We start from the raw sequence: 21,044 nt of genomic DNA on the forward strand, positions 1-21,044 counted from the left end.
TATCAGGGATGATAGAGAAGACAATGAAAAAGAAAAATGTTTTAAGGGAAGAGGACTTACAGGGGGCTTACTTAAATAATCACTTACTATATGTACATTTATGTGCATTGAAATATAATTCTACAAAAACCCAATAAGATGTGTAATTTTTCTGTATTTTCAAGTAAAGAACTAGAAGCATCAATAGTTCAAGCAACTTGCCCAAAATCATACAGCATAGCAAAAATTCTAACCCATTTTTTTTTCCAGATTCCTGATAAGCGGTATGTCACTGGATATACCAATTTTCTTATTTATAATGTGAGTCTGAAGCATATGTATATTTGTATCTATTTGTGAGATTTGAATTTGCCCCCAGAGCATCTCCTCCTAAAGCAACTGTGAGTTATTCAAAGACATTTATCAAGCAATTGTTGTCACCTCCGGGATTGACTCCCGAATGGGCAACTCAAGTTTTGGCATTAAAAAGTGTATTCTCAGAGGTTTGTATCCAGTTGTAAGGCATGCTGAAACAAATAAAATGATCTCTGGAGATACTCCTTCTTTCTCTAAGCAAGCACCGTCTCTAACTAAATTCAGAAATGGCCACAGTACAAAAAGTATAAATTGAATAGAAACTAGAGAACTGCTATTCTTCCAAATATAGCTCTGACATATAGGGACTACCATGTTTTTTATACAGGGTGCATTAGACATTTCAGAATAACTTTCAGAAGCAGAACAGCTGTGGTACTACTGACCTCTTTAAAACAAAGGAATACAGTTGTCCTTTAAGAATTGTAGACAAACGAGATGAATAGTACTCCCTATATACATTGATTACTGGGATAATCTGGTCTTTTCTTCCTCTTAGTGAACCTATATAACAAAGCAGAATTTACTTTTAAATATGATTTAACATGAAGCTATAAGAACAATTAAGGCATGGATGATAAGGACAGAAAAGTGTCATCAGATCCAAGGTTCTTCACTGTACAGAAGTTTTTCCATCATCATATACAGCTTTATCTTCTCTCTTTTCTAAAAGACATTGGGTCGTAAATGTGCTTTAGTAACAACATTTCATGCAGATGAATGCAAGTGTAACTATCATAAACCATATTTTGAAAACTGTGCCCTCAAAACTATAAAACCACATTCTTATAACATTAAAGGCTATTTCACATCATGTAGGTGTTACTTCTCTGAATAGCATGGAATCGTTTTGAAGCTTGTTTACAACAATGAGTTTGATGTAGTTTGAGAAGATGAGAAGATGGGGGCAGGTTGGTGAGGAATGGGTATTAGTAAGAAACAGTTTAGAATCACTTTTGGATGGCAGAAATGAAGCACTACAAAAAGTTGTGTGTGCAATTGTGGGTTCACAGCTTAGAGATTGAAGAGACTATTTGGATATGGGTGGAGAACTAAAATGGAATAGAGGCAAAAATAAGTCATAATAGAATGAGGGCAGGAGTAAATGCAAATGAAAGAGGGGAAAAAATAATGGAGTTCATTACTTCCGGAAAGATTTTGTGTAAGTCTCTTCATATACAGTTTGCCTAAGAGATTCTCTAATTCTCCAAGTAAAAAAAGTTCCTTCCTCCTCCCACCAGTCATAATGTAAAAACTTAGCGATATCTCAGAGTCTTCTCAGAACCTTCAGTGCTTCATAATGAGAAAAACATATGCTGAAGGAGAAATATTAATAGAAAATGCTGTCTTTCAGATGCTCACTGAATCAATTGAAGACAGTTGACACATCTTTAGTAAACTGTGTATGAATCTTAGCTCATTAACCACTCCTGTATTATGTATGCTGATTCCAATTCCTAATATGACACATCAATAAACCAGATCTGAAAAGGTGTCATTTCGATTTTAATGTATCCAATTGTATTTTTAGATGTTCCTCCACTTGAAGTGTTTGTGTTATTTCCTGATTTTACAAGCTATGGAAGAGCGGGTGTCGTATTGATTTGAATGAAAAAAACACTGCTTTACTATAACCTTTTCAGAAGATTTTGTTCTGATTATGTCGTAAGAAAAATAAATTGTTCCTCCTTAATATTTCAGCTCTCTCTAAGCCATGGTACACTTCCCCCTTTAGCACTTAAGTATAACTTGGCCACAAATATGCATGAACCAATATCCAATTGTCTGATTCCCAGTGGAATCAAGTGGAAAAAGAGAGAAAAAAAAATTCTATAAAAATATTCTTCATGTAGAATGTTTCTTATAGGCAAACTTGGAAACCAACATGTACTTTTCATAATGATACTTATACATAACTGACCTGCTCACCAATCAAACCATCAATTTCTCAGTCTATCACGAAGTATTTAGGTTGTTGTGTAATGTTGGGCTACCATAGCAATTGTACTTTCACCAACTGGCATCAACTCAGTTCAAGAATTAGCAACTACATTTTGAATGTCCCTGCAACCAAATAGTATGCTAACTGCTGGAATTAAAAGGTGAACGAGACCCAGTGGCATGGGCCTCAAAAGAGGTGAGAGGGGTGCAGGGGAGGGTGAACATTTATAGAGTACTTTGTTTTACTTGTAATTGTGCTTGGTACATTACATACTATCTTGTTTATTCAACAAAACTACCCTTTTAGATCTTATTCAAAGAGAGTAAGAAATTTCTCCAAGACCACACGGCTAATAAAAAGCCATTACAGAATTCAAACCAAGGAACATGTATTACAATTCATGGCCACAACTTTCATTAGTTCACTCACTAATTCCTTTTACATTCATTTAACCCACCACATGCTAGTATAAAAACTGCCTAGCTTTAAAGGAAAATTCCCTATTTAATAGGGGAATTTGACAAGGATTCAAGCAATAGAAATACCATGTGAAGTGTTGTTTAAGTAGAATATTCTAAATGCAACAGAACACAGGAGAGGGAGAGTTGACTCTAAGAAAGCTCATAATTATTTTACCTGTTGGCTTAACAGACTTGATTATGTCTTAATTCCTGCCCAAACACCATGGAAGTGTCCTTGCAAATCAGCTCTTTCTAATGAAGCAATGGCCAATCCTTTCTAACTCCACCCTGACTGGATCATGTTCCCTATGAGTAAAGTTTGCTGGCTGGAACCAACAAGACTACTCCCCACTTCATGCCTGTCAAGCTTAATTTGTAGCTGCTACTTCTGTAGCCCTCAGTGTCAACGGGTCCTTTTTTTTGGAGAGTCTGGCATTAACCTGATTATTACTATAGTCAGAGATTTCAGTGAAATTAGAAAGGTCTCTTCTCCTCCTCTCTCCTCTCCTCTTATCCCCTTCCCAGTATCATACTGATTACTTGCACCTACTAGTTCACCAGATCCTCAGGTAAACTGCACTACTGGAATCATGCCAACCTGAACAGAATGTATCCACCTCTTGAATGAATATATATGTGTGTGTGTGTGTGTATACACACACAATTATGATTGTGTGGTATTAGCTTCAAATGGTTAGATAGAAAGCATTCAAGCATCCCTAATAGCTATGACCTGGGAATACTATGCCAATTTCACTCTCATCTTTATTAACTTACTTTTTTTTCTGGTTTATACTTTTTTTTCTGGTTTATGATATTTCACAGGCTCCAATTGGTCTTGTGAAGCATCACATTTTCTTACCATCATTAAGCTCCAAGAGGGCTTTTTACTATTTGGCAGAAAAGATGAGGTCCGGTATAGGCTATGATGTTGCAACTTTCTTTTTTCTCTTTCTCGCTCCCCTTTGTTTCTTTCATTTGCAGTTGTCCAAGCCATATTATGTTGGAACTCTTCTAAGAATAACTGCAATTTTGAAAGCTTTGACTGTGGGAGGCATTATTTATAGGGCTTTGTGGTTTTAGGAGGAAAAGGAAAAGCTTCCAAGCAGAGTTCTACTAGGAAGACTGCCCCCATCCCACTTTAGCCAAATACCATCTTCTGCAGGATATTTTCCTATAATTTCTTATAAAAAAATTCTTTTGTGACAACATATTAAAGAATCTGCCAGTTTCTAAACTGTTTCTGATCCTACTGTCATAAAGTTTATATACCTATTGAATTGGAATTTTGTAAGTACATCTTATTATTAAGAACTGTATTTGGCCTTAGTATCAGAGATCCATCCCCAAAGGCTTCAGTACACAAGGGCTTATTTTCTTATGTCAAAGAAACCCAGTGGGCCAGGCGTGGTGGCTTATGCCTGTAATCCCAGCACTTAGGGCGGCCAAGGCAGAATGATTGCCTGGGCCCTGGAGTTCAAGACCTGCTTGGGTACCATAAGGAGACCCTTTCTCTACAAAAAAAAAAGTAAAATGAGCTGGGCATGGTGGCATGCACCCGTGGTCCTAGCTACTCAGGAGGATAAGGCAGGAGGAGAGCTTGAACTCAGGAATTGAGACTGCAGTGAGCCGTGTTCACACCACTGCCCTCCAGCCTGCGCAGTAGAACAAGATCCTGTCTCAAAAACTACAAAAGAAACCCAGAGGCAGACAGTGCAGGACTGGTATGACTGCTCCACAGATTCAAGAAAGCTCTTCTACCTGTGTATTTCACTTCACAGAGCTTCAGTTCTCCAGATTAGCTCATAGTACAGCCTCTCCATCTACATTCAAAGAAGCAGAAAGGAGGAAAGGTGCAAAGGCTAAAAGCTAAATCAGCTCATACATGCTCTCCCAGAAGGCCTGACCAACATTGTGACTTCAGTCTCATTGGCCAGACTTGGTCCCATGGCCACTCCAGCTCCAAGGCAGCTGGGTCTATTACCATCCTCTCAGCAGTGGGATTGTCTTGCTAAGAAGAGGATGGTTATTGGGTGGATGTTTGTCTTACATATTAGTCTTTTTTGTATCTTATTTTCCAGCTGTGGCCTGTTTAGAATCATCAGGAGCCCTGTGCTGGAAGTTAAAGTATAGAAAGGGAAGTGCATGAGGTGTTTAAGTTCAATACATAATTGTACCTCTCGATGGAAAGGCCCTGGTTAAAAGTATGGAAAGATGAATTCCCTAGTGTACTAAGTAAATCAATTTTTACTTTTCCATCTATAAATAAAACAAAATGAGAGAAATCAATCTATGTGCTATGCAGTTTTGAACAACTTCCCATTTTACAAAATGTGTATGACCAGGCAATATGCTATTTCAATATTTTTTTTCTGTTTTACACTCTCTTATTTTAAATCAAAAAACAAAATGTGAATGGGAAAAAGGATAACGTGGAAATAATTTTTAAAACAATTTTGCCCTTCTACAAAATCAAGCAACAATAGAATATCTGTAATCAAATCACACTGTATGTCCTTGTTTAGTTTCCCATTGCTGCTTAACACTCAAACTTAAAACACAAACTTATTCTCTTACAGTACTGGAGGGTGCAAGTCTGAAATCAGTTTCAGACTGAAACTGAAGAGGTTGGTAGGCCTGCGGTACCCTTAGAGGCTCTGTCTCCTTGCCTTTCCCAGCTTTTGGAGACTGTCGCAATTCCTCGGACAGCAGCCCCTCATTGCATACCCTTTCTTTTCTGCTCCCATTGTCACATGAGAAGTCATATCACCTTTTCTCTCTTACTCTCATTCTCCTGTTTCTCCTAATAAGGATCTTTGTGATTCCACTGGGCCCATCCAGATAATCCCGAAAAATCTCCCCGTCTGAAAATCTCCAACTGATCATATCTGCAAAGTCCCTTTTGCCATGTGAGGTAACATAGTCACACATTCCAGGGATTCAGACAGGGACATCTTTGGAAGGCCCTTATTCACCCTATCACACCTTATAAAACAGGACATTTAAGAAAACCAAATGTTAAGATCAGGAAGATAATGTCAAAGTCACATCGTTTTTGCTTTCATGTTAAGATTATCTCACAGTACAGCCAGTCCATCTACATTCAAAGAAGCAGAAAGGAGAAAAGGTCCAAAGGCTAAAAGCTAATCAGTTCATACACGGCCTCCCAGAAGGCCTGCCACTGTCAAATTCAGAGTCAAAATAAAAAGAAACTCCTTAATAACTAGGTTGAGTCCACCTATTCCCTTTGGCTACTGACTAGGACTCTTAGTTGCTAGTCTGAGTCCAAACTTTTCTCAAGAAAATTTTCTCATGTACCTGTACCTATGAAGTCTTGTTTTTTCCCTAACCTTCCTTTTTAAATTTTGTTTTTTCAGAAAAGCAAGACAACAACACAAGAATTGAAGCTGTAAAGTGTCTTGTACAAAAACTCCCTCCGCCAAATCGTGACACCATGAAAGTCCTCTTTGGACATCTAACTAAGTAAGTTGTCAGGATTTCTGGATGTATCATTTTATAGTCATTTCCGAAATGGGCAATAACGAATTTCAGATCTCTAAGGCAAGAGTTTCCAAATGCGTACATCTTGTATTTTCCCTTGTAGCTGACCTAGGTCTTTCTGCAGAAGCTGGAGAATGTGCTAGGGATAGGAAGGAGAATCTACAAAAGGAACTTCTGAAATAACTTATTTTTCAAGGCCTTTTCAATAAGTATATGTTTGCTGATTGCTTGTCAGAACCATCGCCTGGACCCTGGGTTGGGTCATCTTGACTTTGTTATCTAACATAACAGAAAGAACATGAAATGATTCAGACATGGATTCAAAACTCAGCCCCACCATGTACCACGTGCTATGGCCACAAATAAGTTATTTAAACTCTCTGCATCCAATTTCCTCATCTGTAAAATGTTGACTCAGATTGATAAGGTGCTATCTATGTAAATAGCTGAGAGAGGAGTCTTCCAGGAAGAAAAAAGGCAAATGTAAAGCCCTAGAAGCCCCTAAGAGCTTGAAGTATTTGAAAAGTAGAAATTAAACCCAAACTGCTAGGGCCTAATGTGGAGGCAAGATGGGATCAGGAGCTGAAGTCCCAAACATCACACTAGCATCAGATCACATAGGTTCTTGTGGTCCACAGTGAGAGATCTGGATTCCATTCTAAATTTGAGGAAGAACCACTCCAGAATGCTACAGTTGAGGGAGTGTAATACATTGATCTGGCTGCTAAGAGGAGAATGCATTGTGAAGGTGAAGAGAGGAAGACCTAATGGCAGACAACCACAGTAGTCCAGGCAGTAGATATTGGTGGCTTGAGTGGAGCCCTCAGAGAGAAATGGGTAGATACGTTGTGAAGATGGATCAGGCTGGACTTGCTGCTGATTGGGATACCATGGGGAAAGGAAAGGAGAAATCAAGTGTGCAACTTTGGGTTTCAACTTGAGCAAGTGAAGAAATGATAGTGTCGCAGAGATGGGTAAAACTGCGGGGAGGAACAAGTTGGGTAGGAAAAGCAGGTTTGAGAGTTCTATTTTGGACATGTTAAGTCTGAAATGACTGTTACTCATTTGCCTTCTGTTAACACCTTCTTCAGATAAGGCAGAGTGCAACAGAAGTGATGAGGTTTTAGCTTTCATGATATATGCATAGTAATATTGAAGCCTGATAGAGGTTCAAATAGATTGAGCAGTTTTGCCTGTGAGATTAAATCTCCTTAAACTCCTCGATCACTCCATAATTTGGGATGAGTCATTCCTACAGATTGTTCAACTAATCCATTACATGATTTTTAATTGTGAATGTAATACATGCAATTGCACCCCCCAAAATTAAGCAACAGTGATGCATTTACATTTAAAAAATGAAATCTGCCTACCAGACACTCTTAGCCTGCTGAACAGAAGTAACTAACATTTTCGTATGTATCCTTCCTGACCTGTTCCTAAACACATGCAAACATGTGTGTGTATGGTTGTTTCTAATGTTAAAGTACATTATATTGCAATTATACAACTATTTTGCAGCTCCTATACAGACTTCTATTTCATTGAACAGACTTATCTTATTCTAATGATGTCATAGTATTTCATGGTATACACAGTCCATAACTTGCTAAACCAGTTCATTGCGTTAGGGAACATGTTTTAATCTGGCTCATCATATCATTTTCTGTCTTATTTTACTCTCAAAGGGGAACTTTATCTTAAAGTTCAGAAAAGCTCTTACTATTACAGTGTTCCTTCTTGTCACTCCCACATACTGGCTATAGTGAGAAATCCAATGTGGTTTAGTGAAAGGATCTTGGACTTTAAAGAAATACAAAGAGAGACCTAGAGTCAAATCCTTTTTCTATACTTTACTCCCATTATGATCTCAGGCAAGTAAAATCGGATTAAATACTATCAACCATATCTTGTGGTTATGAGAATTAAATGAGATAATGCATATAAAATGCCTGGCACAAGGTAAGCATTCCTCAAATGTTAATTCTTTTCCCTTAGGATCCAGACACACCATGAAAGTGGTTTCAAGTTACAAGTAAATACTGGAGTGCTTATCTCGGTAACTTTAACTGGACAAAGTCATAAAACAAATGGAAAAGTATACCCTTTAATGCTATGCAATACCTAGTCTTAGAGTTCTTGAGAAATATCCATTACTCTGTCCCAATTATTCCGTTTTCTTTCAACTGAAGGAATAGCTATAAAATAAAGATACTAAGAGTCAGCTAAATCCTCCTTCAGATAAAATAAATAAAACACACAGAAGAGAATATCTCTAGTTAAAAACCTTCAAAGGATGACGATCGTCCATGTCCAGGCCACATAATCCCAGTTTTAACCATTAATGCCTGGTCCTGTTTTTCACATCCAAGTTAATTTCCTAATCTTGTTAGAACTTTCATTTAGTTCAACAGAGATGGAAATAGATTTTTAAATTAAGATTTAAGATCAGATTATTATACCACTTCACAGTATTCACATTTTAAGATTGATTATTATACATGGGAAGAAGTGTTACTTGCTAGCCACCAACCTTTCTTGGGTGGTATGACTATATTTCACCCTGTACCAATTTATAAACTGGGTTTAATTATGCATGAGTGTGTGCACATAATTGTATCTTGTTAAGCATTTTTTTGCTAAGTTTTTGATAAACAGCCAATCGTGGCATGTCATCAAAGCCTGAGAAGACTAAATAAGAAGATTGTTTAGCAGGAATTTAAATATATTCGTGTTTGAAAGAATCATTAGAATGTTTTCCTTAGTCTTGATGCATTTGGTAGTTCTATCATCAACACTTGTATGTAGTGTTTATTCCAAATTGTTGCAAATATATATATTTTGAAGTTTGTTTAGTAAGGGTCAGGGAATGTAATGAAGTGCCAAAAATTCCACTTGACCTACGTACTCTACAGTCAACAGAAAAGCACTCCATTTTTGCAGAGCTCTGAGTTAAATGCACTCCTCAAAGCAGATCAGCTATCAACTGGGAAAACTTAATGCAGCACAGTTGGACTAGAAGGTGGATGCAGAATTTTTAAAGGATTGTGATTATATTAAGCATAAGGTTGCCCAATGGCTGCACAGGCTGACTAGTCTCAGAGTCCAGAGTCTTCATTCTTAATCAAACTCAAGGTCAAGTTCTATGCATCTGCTATCATAACTTAAGACCAGGAATCCGGAATAAGCTATCATCTCAAGATCCCATCAGCCAGAAACCTTTATTAATAGCCATTTTCACAAATTGACATTACACTGATAGGCCCTGGAAGGTTCTCTGGTACCTTCTGAATCATCATATAAATGGCAAAACTGTCTCTATAAAATACAAGTGTCAAATGCATTTTCCTATAGCCTGCCTCTTTGGAAAGGCAGAGAGGCAGAGTGAAGATGAAGTTAATGGGAAGGAGGACCTAGCACGATGGTTTACTTGCCGATGGGTAGTAGTTGGTGGTTGAGAGCCAATAAAGAAGTTAAATAATAACTAGGGAATCATTAACCTTTTATGAACCAGAAAATTGCATGATGTGCTCAGTGTTAATGTAAGAGTCATCTGACAGCAGAGTATAATATGAAAGAGGAGAGAACCCAGGAGGCCCCAGGGGAGTTGCAATTGGAGTTATGGACGTCAAAAGGAAAGAAATGGCCAAAATCTTGAGATTTTTAAAAGGAAAAGTCCACACAGTTTTCACTTATCTCATTAGTCTCCCATATCCAGTCAGCCATAGAGAAACGTCTGCGATTTCAATGATGAGTACTTATGAAAATAGCCCCCGATAGCATTACTTTTTAAAGCAAAATGAGACATTGTTTAGAAGGGTGCCCTTTTCTCTATTTTCCAAAAACAGACATGGGAAAGAAGATGACGAGGTTGTAGAAAACTAATGAAATAGGGTGAATCCGATTTTGGCGGGTGTGTATTAATCAAGCCATCTGTATGCTGCTGGTTGGGATGGACAGCCAACATGTCGGAAAACCTGTATATGTAACATATCTCGAGAATGCAGACTTTTCAAAGTTTCATACCTTTAAAACCAGTCACATAGAGGAGAAAAGTTTATGCAGATAAAATTGTCCATGGCAGCACTGTTTGCAACAGTGAACATTTGGAAATAATGTAAGCGTTCAGTGATAGGGGAGGGTTATGTAGAACAGGATACATCATATTGGCTTAGTAAAGTATAGTTCATGGTTTTTATTTTCTTTCTGCTTCAACTTGGAGAAATGCTGTGTTAAATGTTAAATAAAATCAGAGATACAGTCTTTTGCATAGTCAAAGCGAGCATAATTATAAATATGGGAAAAACGTTGTGAATGTAGAAAAGACTATAAAAATTTTTACTAAAATGTTAATATTCCTTTCTTTGAGTTGTTGGATTGTGAGAGTTTTGTTCCTGTGTTTCTTTCTCCCCTCTAATAATGGTATAGGAGGAGACTTCGAGGTTAAGGGAACAAAGAAACCAGACTTTGAAGTTAGGCTGACCTGAATGCGAGTCTTGGCTCTGCCACTTACTGGAGGTGTAACCTTGGCCAAGTAATTCAACTCTAAGCTTCCATTTTGTCATCTGTCAAAGGGAGATTATAATAGAGCTTATTTCTGTAGTGAGGAGTATATGAATAATGCTTTTGAAGAGTCTTGCATAGTACTTAGCACATAAGTACTAAACATTTTACATCAATGTATTATTTTTACATGTATTATATTACATGTATTGTTACAGTATTATTTTATAATGAGGGAAATATAAAATAATTATTAATGAAATAAATATAGCAAGAATTACCAAGGCAGTGCAGGCTAAATTAGTGCTAAATTTCCTGATTTCCAGAAAATTCTTTATCCCACCCTCAGGATCTTTTTCCAAAACTTGAGTTTCCTTACTGTCCTGACTCAGCCAGTTTCCCAGAGTCCCAGTGAGACTATTTCACATGTTTGACAAGCTATATCACACCCCCATTCTCATACTCAATCCCCACTCTTTTCTGTCTCAGACTCCCTGTCAGCCTGGCTGGCATATTGTCCCCTGGTCTTAGTTCCAACTCTTTTCACCCTCCAAGTGATAGTTTGCTAATGTGATCATCTAGTCTGCCTGCCTTTGGGGCAGGCATAAGGAAATTGGAAATAGGCACAGGTCTCCCTATGCCTCTTATGAAGAGCCTCCTCTGTTAGAAGAGTCTCCCTAGGAGACTTCTAGTTCTTTTGCTTTGTTGTATAACTTCTCAGAGTGATTTTCATGATCAGAATTTCCTGCCAAGACAAACAGAACACCAGCTTTATGAAAGCCTAGTAAGTAAGAGATTTTCAAGCCAGCAGGGCCATACTCTATGTCCCAGTCACCAATATAAACACTCCTAAAATCTTATCAACTACATATTCACCTGGAATTTTATCAACTACATATCCACCTAGGCCTGGTGCTGCCCTTTGGAAGTACTAGAATTTTTGTTGTCATGACTATTAGTAAAGTATTCTAGATATTGCTGAAGTCTTTTTCCACATTTTCATTTCCATGATAAAAATAATACATAATTATGGAAAATTTAGAAAATAAATAAAGTCTTCCCACAGAGCTAAATTTAACTAGTTAGCCAGATTTCCTTTGTGGCATGCATTTTGGAAGCCAAAACAATCTCAAATTTGTGAGGAGGGATAAGAACTCAAAAGAACTTTTATGTACACATTATGCATGTACATATTACTCAGAGAAAATCAAAATGTCTTAGAAATGGGCAACTTTTAGTAATGACTTAGGAAGTAATGTTATTTGTTGATTTTTAAAAATAGCTTTGGAAGAATATATTAGCTGCAGATTTTAGGTGCAAATAAACATTATTATTATAGGAGACTTGCACTTTGTAAAATAGGTTGAAAGGAAAGTTAAAATCTTCCCTTTTGCATTGACTCTAAGAAAGTTGTCCAGCTGTTCATAGAATTCCAAGGTGAAAAAATGATATGGCTGAATAGACAAATCTCATGGACGAATGCCAATTGAATGCCTCGTTGAAACTGTTGAGCTGGGGCTATTTTGTGAAAGTAACCCGATATTTAAAGCTTCTCTGTGGTCTTCATGGATATTAAATAAAATATTCTACAAAAGCATGTCAGAGGCAACTTAAATGATAATGACCCAGAAATATAAGGGTTGTATCAGAAAACAAACAATGGAGACAAAATAACTCGTCCACCCTGTCTTTAAAATGGCACTGTAGGTATTTCTGATGTTTTGGTGGGGAGAAATTAGATATGGTTAAAGAATGGACTTCAAAGCCCACAGTCATCACCGTTCTCTCTGGTCATCAGAGGCCATGCTGGTGACGCTCTCTGTTTCCCACCCAGGCCTCTGAATGCTCAGCTCTGCTGTGCTTTTGAGCCCGGCACGTTTTTCTGTGCTGTCTTCTGGCATTCCATTCTTTTTCTGTACACTTTGGTCTTTCACCCAACCACAATACCTGATATCCAAAGACTTGCAGACATGGGTATTTTTACTGGAAAATGAGGAACCTGTGCAAATTATTATTTTCTTTTACTCTCTTTTTTTTTCCCCCCCTCCTTTCCTGTGGGGCAAGGGTTGCGAGTTGTTTGAAATAAGCCAGAAGCTTCCTACCTCCTTTGCTTGTGTATTTGAAATGGCACCCTAGTCATTTTGAAGAGCTAATGTACTTCCTATGGGCCTGAAATTTCTCAACTGGACTCCCATGGCAGAATTTGGCCTGGCAGTTAAGAAAATTAATTACTCTGATTGCGAGGGTGAAGCAATAGTTCCCAACTCCCCATAGTAATCATTAAAATGTCACCTACTTAGGAGACATCTTGGCATGGGATTTATAAGGTTTGTGAGCTGAGGACTAAGGTTCAATGATCCTTCCGGCAGTGCCTCCTTGTTCTAGAGGAAGGCTGTGGGAGATAAGGTTTTAAGACGGGAGTGAAATTACTACTTTAGATCTTTAGATTTAACATTTGAATGGTAACATTTACCACTGAAAAATAGGAAACAACAAAACCTAAAGTTGCTACCGTCCCATCTATCATTGTTGCCTCTATTGTTAAGTGATGGCCAACGGCAAGAGGGTATTTCCCTCAGGAGAGGTAACATTTTTAAGTTGCCCCACCCTTCTCTACTATGAATCTTGGCCTTTAACCTAATGGAAAGAATTTGGAATCAGATGTAGTCTCAGGGCCCAATCTCAGCCCTTAGAAACCATACAACATTAAGAAAATCTTTCAAAGTCTATACCCATCTCTTTTGTTCAGGTGTGAATTAAGTCAAATAAATTCATATTTGTGAAAATGTTTGGTAACTGTAAAATTCTACCTACGAATTCCTTCTGGAAGTCTCACATGAGTGCCTACTATATTCCAGGCGTGAGCAAAATCCGGATTTGGAAAAGTGCGGACCACAGGCCACACTCAGCCTGCCTTCTGTTTTTGTCAATAAAGTTTTATTGAAACACACATCTATGTGTTTATGTTTTGCCTATGGCTGCTTTCATGCTACAATGGCAAGAGGTCACAATGAGTCACAACAAGGTACATAAGGTCAAAAATATTTACCATCTGACCCTTCACAGAAAAACATTGCTGACCCTTCAACTCAATGTTAAAGGCATAAAGAGGATTCCTACCCTCACATATCTTATCGTCTCCTGAGGCAGATAAATTAGTAAACAATTGTAATAAATATGATGTAATATCTAAAATGCTATGAAAATTCTAGGCAGCAGCTGAAATTTAGCTTAGGAAAATCAAAGGATGCCCCCCAGAGGACATGAAACAAGCTATCTTTAAGGATGTTGGCTTGGCAGACAACAGACCTACTACAGGGAGAGACAATACTCTGTACAAGAACATGGAAGAGAACTGCAATGTGGTAAAGAAATGGCGAGTCCTCTGGAAGGATTAGAGAATTCAGAATTATGAAAAGAATAAACAATGGCAGATTATGAGCCTCGAATGTTCTAAACAAGTTAAATTGTGAAGAACACCATACAGTCTGATAAGGAGCTTGAAATTCTTTCTGTAGACTAAGCACTGTCGCTCACTCATTTAATCCTAGCACTTTCAGCGGTTGAGAAGGGAGGATTGCTTGAGCTCAGGAATTCCAGATCAGCCTGGGCAACATAGTGAGAATTCATCTCTACAAAACATTAAAAAATTAGCCAGACACTATGGCATGCATCTGTAGTCCCAGCTACTCAAGTGCTTGAGACAGGAAGATCACTTGAGCCCAGGAGGTTGGAGGCTACAGTGACCTATGATGTTGCCACTGCACTCTAGGCAACAAAGCAAGATCATGTCTAAAAAAAACCAAAAAAACAAAAAAACAAAAAAACAAAAAACAAAAAAAACCTGTAGACATTAGGAAAATCACTGAAGGATCTGAAGTGGAGAGGTAAGGTAATGAAATTTGTATTCATAAAGACCACAGTTTTTATAAGAGTGAAGGACAGTTTGTAGAAGGGCAACACCAGAAGTAGGGAAAACAGTGAAGATGCTGCTATGGTAGTCCAAGCTAGAGATCCCCAGCTAAGGGAGCGATAGGGAGAAAGGGGGAAAGGGATGGATACAAGAGGCATTGAAGAGGTAGATGCAACAGAACATGTGCACCAAGTACATACGAGAGGTAGGAAGACAAAGGATTCCAGGAGGGCACCCAGATTTTGAATTAGCCGAATGGTGATATCCTTAACTTACATTTCACATAGGAAAAGGACCAAATTGGAGTCATGAAAAAAGCAGAAATTTTGTTAACATAATGTGACTTGCTCATTGTTATATTCTATTAGCAAAATCTGGTTGAGAATAAGAAATATATGTTGAGAATGCAAGAAAGGTGATTGAGATCTAGGGCCAAATTTTGGAGTTCTTGGTTTAAAGATGGCAATGAGGTAAGGTCATGAATACCTCCAAGGGACCATGTGAACCCAGAAGAGAGTCAAGGACAGATTCCTAGAGACTTCTAACATTGAATGGGTAGTCGGAGAAAGAGATACCAGGAAAAGAGTCTGAGAATGGCATGCATGTTGATAGAAGAAAACATTTGGCAAGAGTAAAGATATATTTTGTGACTAAAACTACTCATTACAAAAGGAACACCTAGAATAACCTCAGCTTAACCAGACATTGGGCAGAATTTATAACAATGACCAGCTACTGTTCTTGCCTTCACCCTTCAGCTTTTTAAAAAACACAGGAATAAATATAATCTAGCAGGGAAAAAAAATGATATTCTATAGCATAGCCATATCCTGAAAATACTGATGAAAATGGAAATTATAAAGAACTAACCTGGCCTCTTCTGTTCTTAGAGCACTGGCTCCAGAAGGGCAGAAATTTGTGTCATTTTGATTCCTGCTATATCCCCTAGTACCATGTGCTACTATTACAGATACTCAATAATTTTTGTTGAACAAATGGAATCTCATTACTTCATTGAACAAGATGATAATCTAATAGCCAGTGAGTGGTTCCAGGTAAGATCAACTTCATAAGCCTAGAGTATTAGTCCATTTTCATGCTTCTGATAAAGACATACCCAAGACTGGGAAGAAAAAGAGGTTTAATTGGACTTACAGTTCCATGTGGCCAGGGAGGCCTCAGAATCATGGCAGGAGGCAAAGACACTTCTTATATGGCAGCAGCAAGAGAAAATGAAGCAGCAGAAAAAATGGAAACCCCTGATAAACCTATCAGATCTCGTGAGACTTATTCACTATCACAAGAATAAGCACAAGAAAGACCAGCCCCCATGATCAAATTACCTCCCGCTGGGTCCCTCCAGTAGCACATGGAAGTTCTCAGAGATACAATTCAAGTTGAGATTTGGGTGAGAACACAGCCAAACATATCATTCCACCCCTGACCCTCCAAATCTCATGTCCTCACATTTCAAAACCAATCATGCCTTCCCAACAGTCCCCCAAAGTCTTAACTCATTGCAGCATTAACCCAAAAGTTCACAGTCCAAAGTCTCATCTGAGACAGGGCACGTCACTTCTGTCTATGAGCCTGTAAAATCAAAAGCAAGCTAGTTACTTCCTAGATACAAAGAGGGTACAGGTATTGAGTAAATAGAGCCATTCCAAATGGGAGAAATCAGCCAAAACAAAGGGGTTACAGGTCTCATGCAAGTCCAAAATCCAGTGGGGCAGTCAAATTTTAAAGCTCCAAAATGATCTCTTTTGACTCCAGGTCTCACATTCAGGTCACACTGATACAAGAGGTGGGCTGTGGTTTTACAAGGTACGGCCTCCCTCCTGGCTGCTTTCACAGGCTGGCATTGAGTATCTGCAGCTTTTCTAGGCGCACAGTGTAAGCTGTCGGTGGATCTACTATTCTGGGGTCTGGAGGATGGTGGCCCTCTTTTCTCACAGCTCCACTAGGCAGTTCCCCAGTGTGGGGACTCTGACCCCACATTTCCCTTCTGCACTGCCCTAGCAGAAGTTCTCCATGAGAACCCTGCCCCTGCAGCAAACTTTTGCCTAGGCATCCAGGTGTTTCTATACATCTTAAATGTAGGCAGAGATTCCCCAACCTCAATTCATGACTTCTGTGCACCCACAGGCTCAACACCACATGGGAACTGCCAAGGCTTGGGGCTTCCACCCTCTGAGGCCACAGCCCAAACTCTATGTTGGCCCCTTTCAGCCATGGCTGGAGTGGCTGGGATGCAGGGTACCATATCCCTAGGCTGCACATAGCACAGGGACCCTGGGCCCAGCCCATAAAACCACTTTTTCCTCCTGGGCCTCTGGGCCTGTGATGGGAGGGGCTGCCATGGAGGTCTCTGACATAGCCTGGAGACATTTTCCCATGGTCTTTGGGATTAACATTAGACTCCTTGCTACTTATGCAAATTTCTGCAGCTGGCTTGAATTTCTCCCCAGAAAATGGGTTTTTCTTTTCTACTGCATTGTCAGGCTGCAAATTTTCTGAACTTTTATGCTCTGTTTCCCTTTTAAAACAGAATGCTTTTAACAGCACCTAAGTCACCTTTCGAATGCTTTGCTGCTTAGGAATTTCTTCCACCAGATACCCTAAGTCATCTCTCTCAAGTTTTAAAGTTTCACAAATCTCTAGGGGCAGGGGCAGAGTGCCACCAGTCTCTTTGCTAAAACATAACAAGAGTTATCTTTGCTCCAGTTCCCAACAAGTTCCTTATCTCCATCTGAGACCACCTCAGCCTGTACCTTATTGTTCATATCACTATCAGCATTTTTATCAAAGCCATTCAACAAGTTTTTAGGAGGTTCCAAACTTTCCCACATTTTCCTGTCTTCTTCTGAGCCCTCCAAACTGTTCCAACCTCTGCCTGTTACACAGTAAAAAGTCACATCCACATTTTTAGATATCTTTTCAGCAACACCCCACTCTACTAGTACCAATTTACTGTGTCAGTCCATTTTCAAGCTGCTGATAACGACATACTCAAGACTGGGAAGAAAAAGAGGTTTAACTGGACTCACAGTTCCACATGGCTGGGGAGGCCTCAGAATCATGGCAGGAGGTGAAAGGCACTTCTTGCATTGTGGAGGCAAGAGAAAATGAGGAAGATGCAAACACAGAAACCTCTGATAAACCCATTAGATCTTGTGAGACTTATTCACTATCACGAGAATAGCATGGGAAAGACCAGCCCCCATGATTCAATTACCTCCCCCTGGGTCCCTCCCACAAGACACAGGAATTCTGGGAGATACAATTAAAGTTGAGATTTGGGTGGGAACACAGCCAAACCATATCACCTGGAATCTTAGAAACTTGGTATTTTCAGACTATTACTAGGGAATATTCTATCTTAAGAGTATGGGTAAGCAAGTTCTTCCTTCAAGTTTATCTCCCCTCACCTGATACTCTTCTTTTCATCCTGACAAAGAAGCAGAGCTCTTCTGATTGTAAAAATAATAATAATAATCTTTTTAATGGGGTTGTTTTCTTGTAAATTCATTTAAGTACCTTATAGATGCTGGATATTAGACCTTTGTCAGATGGAGAGATTGCAAAAATTTCTCCCATTCTCTAGGTTTTCTGTTCACTCTGATGATAGATTGTTTTGCTGTGCAGAAGTTCTTTAGTTTAAATCAGATCTCATTTGTCAATTTTTGCTTTTGTTGCCATTGCTTTTGGCATCTTCATCATGAAATCTTTGCCTATGTCTATGTCCTGAATGATATTGTCTAAATTTTCTTCTATGGCTTTTATACTGTGGGGTTTTACATTTAAGTCTTTAATCCATCTTGAATTTATTTTTAAATATGGTATAAAGAAGGGGGGGGTCCAGTTTCAATTTTCTGCATGTGGCTAGCTAGCACCATTTATTAAATAGGGAATCCTTTCAAACAACACACACTGGGTCCTATTGGAAGGTGGTGGGGTGTGGATGGGAGGAAGGAGAGCATCAGGAAGAACAGCTAATGAATGCTGGGCTTAATACCTAGGTTATGGGAAAATCTGTGCAGCAAACCACCAATCGCACGCATTTACCTACATAACAAACCTGCATATCCTGCATAGTTACTCCTGAACTTAAAAGCTGGAAAAAAGAGACACTGTTAATACTAAGACTGCATGTTAAAAGGGTGCAAGCACTATAATGAACGAGTTCTGAAAGAGGTTGGCCACACCAAGGGAGACTCAGTCAGGGAACCTGTGACCACCCATCAGTGATGGGTGGAGCCTGTTAGATCAATTACTGCAATACGTAGTAAGATTGCCAGTTTCTCTGGTTTCTTGATTATCTGGGATTAGTAGCGAAATTTGAAATACAAAAATTTATTTTTATATCTTCTGTCATAATTCTCACTAGTAAATAACTTCTACCACTTCTAGCTCCTATCAGGTCAACCCCAGCTTACTTGTCCATCATTTGAGATCCAATATTGTCATACTACCTTGAATTATTTAGCATCTGATGAAAAAAAAAAATCACCTTGATTTAAAAAGCTTGCCCTCTGCTTTTAAGTGTATAAAGAAATTTGGTTCCCTTGTTTTATGGAGCAAACTTCAAAGTGGAAGGGAGAAAAAAAATCAAGCAGACCTCAAGTCACCTGATTTCCAGTCCACTAAACCACACTCTGCTTTCTTGCCAATACCAATACTCGATTGTGTTTCCAGGGAAGGAGGGATGGTAAAACAAAGAGTGAGAAAGCTGAGCCAACTGTGATAGAGGCACAGGCCAATCCCTCAGACTCCCTTTTTCTAATTGAACACCAGATATAATCCCAGCCTTTTAAATAAAATTACCTAATTAATCCTAATTAATTAGTGAGCCCTTATATTTATAGAAGGGGTTTTCTTAGTGTCTGTCTTCTCACCCTCCCCACTTTCCTGCCTCTACTACATTCTATCTAAAAAGAAGACTTTCATTTTTAGGGGTTCTTTTTACAAACAGTTTCCATGTCAACATTTATTAATGCTTGCGTGTGTGTGTATGTGTGCGCGTGCATGCCTGCGTATATATACTTAGAAAGAGCACGTTTTTTTAGAAGGCAGTAATGGTGCTGCCTTTTATCACCTTCTTTCTCCTCTTTAAATGGAAAGCACTGAACCCAGATGCCCAACCACGGAAGATATTCTTCCAGAAGCAGCATCTGGCTTCCTGGCAAGCCCTTCAGGCGAGTTGTTTGGGGAGCATTGCTGTTGTCTCTCTGTCTGTCACGTGTATCGGATACCATGGCCTCTCTGGCTGGCATGTCCCAGCAGCTGCCAATTCCTTTCAGTTCACCTTTAATTCTGAGAAACTCGTTTCCTCATTTTCATTTCTTACTGGACTTATTTTTCTCCCCACTGCCCATAAGAATTCCAGGACAAACCTAAGTCCTCACTGCTTTCTGCCGGTCGACTTCCTTTCCAGACCTCTGTCTTTTGAACCCAAGTGAAAACCTCAGCCATTTACTCCTACATTAAAATAGGTTATTTTAAATAATATTTCTTAGCCACTGCTTGTCAGCAAAGCTCCTTGTAAACTGTGGAGCTGTTCCCTGAAAAGAAAAACAAAACATTCCATCCGAGTCATTTATTCTGGTCTATACACAAGACATGAAAGTGTTCTTGACATTTGTGTATTATTTAGTTAAATCATATTGGCTCCCCACATCCTTGTCACACCATGAACAAAAGAGCATCACAGGGCTGGGAAAGACGAGACCATGCTGCAGTTAGTCAAGGCTGTGCAGCATTTACGCATAGCACCCGCTCCAGGAAACTGCATTTCTTAAAGTGGCTTTTTTTTTTTTTTTTTTTTTTTACCTGTTAATATATATTTTTTAATTGTGAAGGATCTTCTGGGGTTTTTTATGGATAATTGTTAAGAACACAGAGTCCGATGGTAGCCCACGCAACAGGAAGCACTGACAAGGTGCTGACAAGTCCGGCAGCAGTACCCAGAATGCAGAGGAGAAAGCAGAAATTAGAGCTGCAGGGTGACATCCAGGAATACTTAACACAGGGTATCTGCAAATTTCCATGTCGTTGGGATTTTTTTCTCATGCAAGAAAAAAGTGCATATTATATATGAGATTTCAGTTTTCAAGACTGTAATGTCTAGGCTGAGAAAAGACTGGAGTTGAGCAATGGACAGGAGGAAATCTCAGCCATAAATAATATTTTGTCTGTGGCTAGTAACAGACTCAACCCACACTTGACTTTGAAGCAGTATATAACTAAAACCCTAGGCTTCACTTGAATGAGAGTTCCTAGGGGGCAAAGAAAGGAGGTTAGGGGCTATCTTGGTCAGGCCATTGGGAAAAATCTTTTTTGGAAGTAGCTACAAAACAGTAGAGCTCAAATT

At 38.9% G+C, this 21,044-nt stretch overlaps 1 protein-coding gene across 2 annotated transcripts in view; it reads left to right on the forward strand.

Moving 5' to 3' along the window:
• LOC105492611 (Rho GTPase activating protein 15) overlaps positions 1-21,044 on the forward strand; it is a 628,732-nt gene that overhangs the window by 557,515 nt on the left and 50,173 nt on the right. For both annotated transcript variants that reach the window (XM_011759829.3, XM_011759830.3), the window contains exon 13: positions 6,135-6,240. In XM_011759829.3, the coding sequence (XP_011758131.2) occupies positions 6,135-6,240 (106 nt within the window). The remainder of the gene's footprint in view (positions 1-6,134; positions 6,241-21,044) is intronic.

Source organism: Macaca nemestrina, chromosome 11 (assembly GCF_043159975.1).
Source record: "Macaca nemestrina isolate mMacNem1 chromosome 11, mMacNem.hap1, whole genome shotgun sequence".
Classification (NCBI taxonomy): domain Eukaryota; kingdom Metazoa; phylum Chordata; class Mammalia; order Primates; family Cercopithecidae; genus Macaca; species Macaca nemestrina.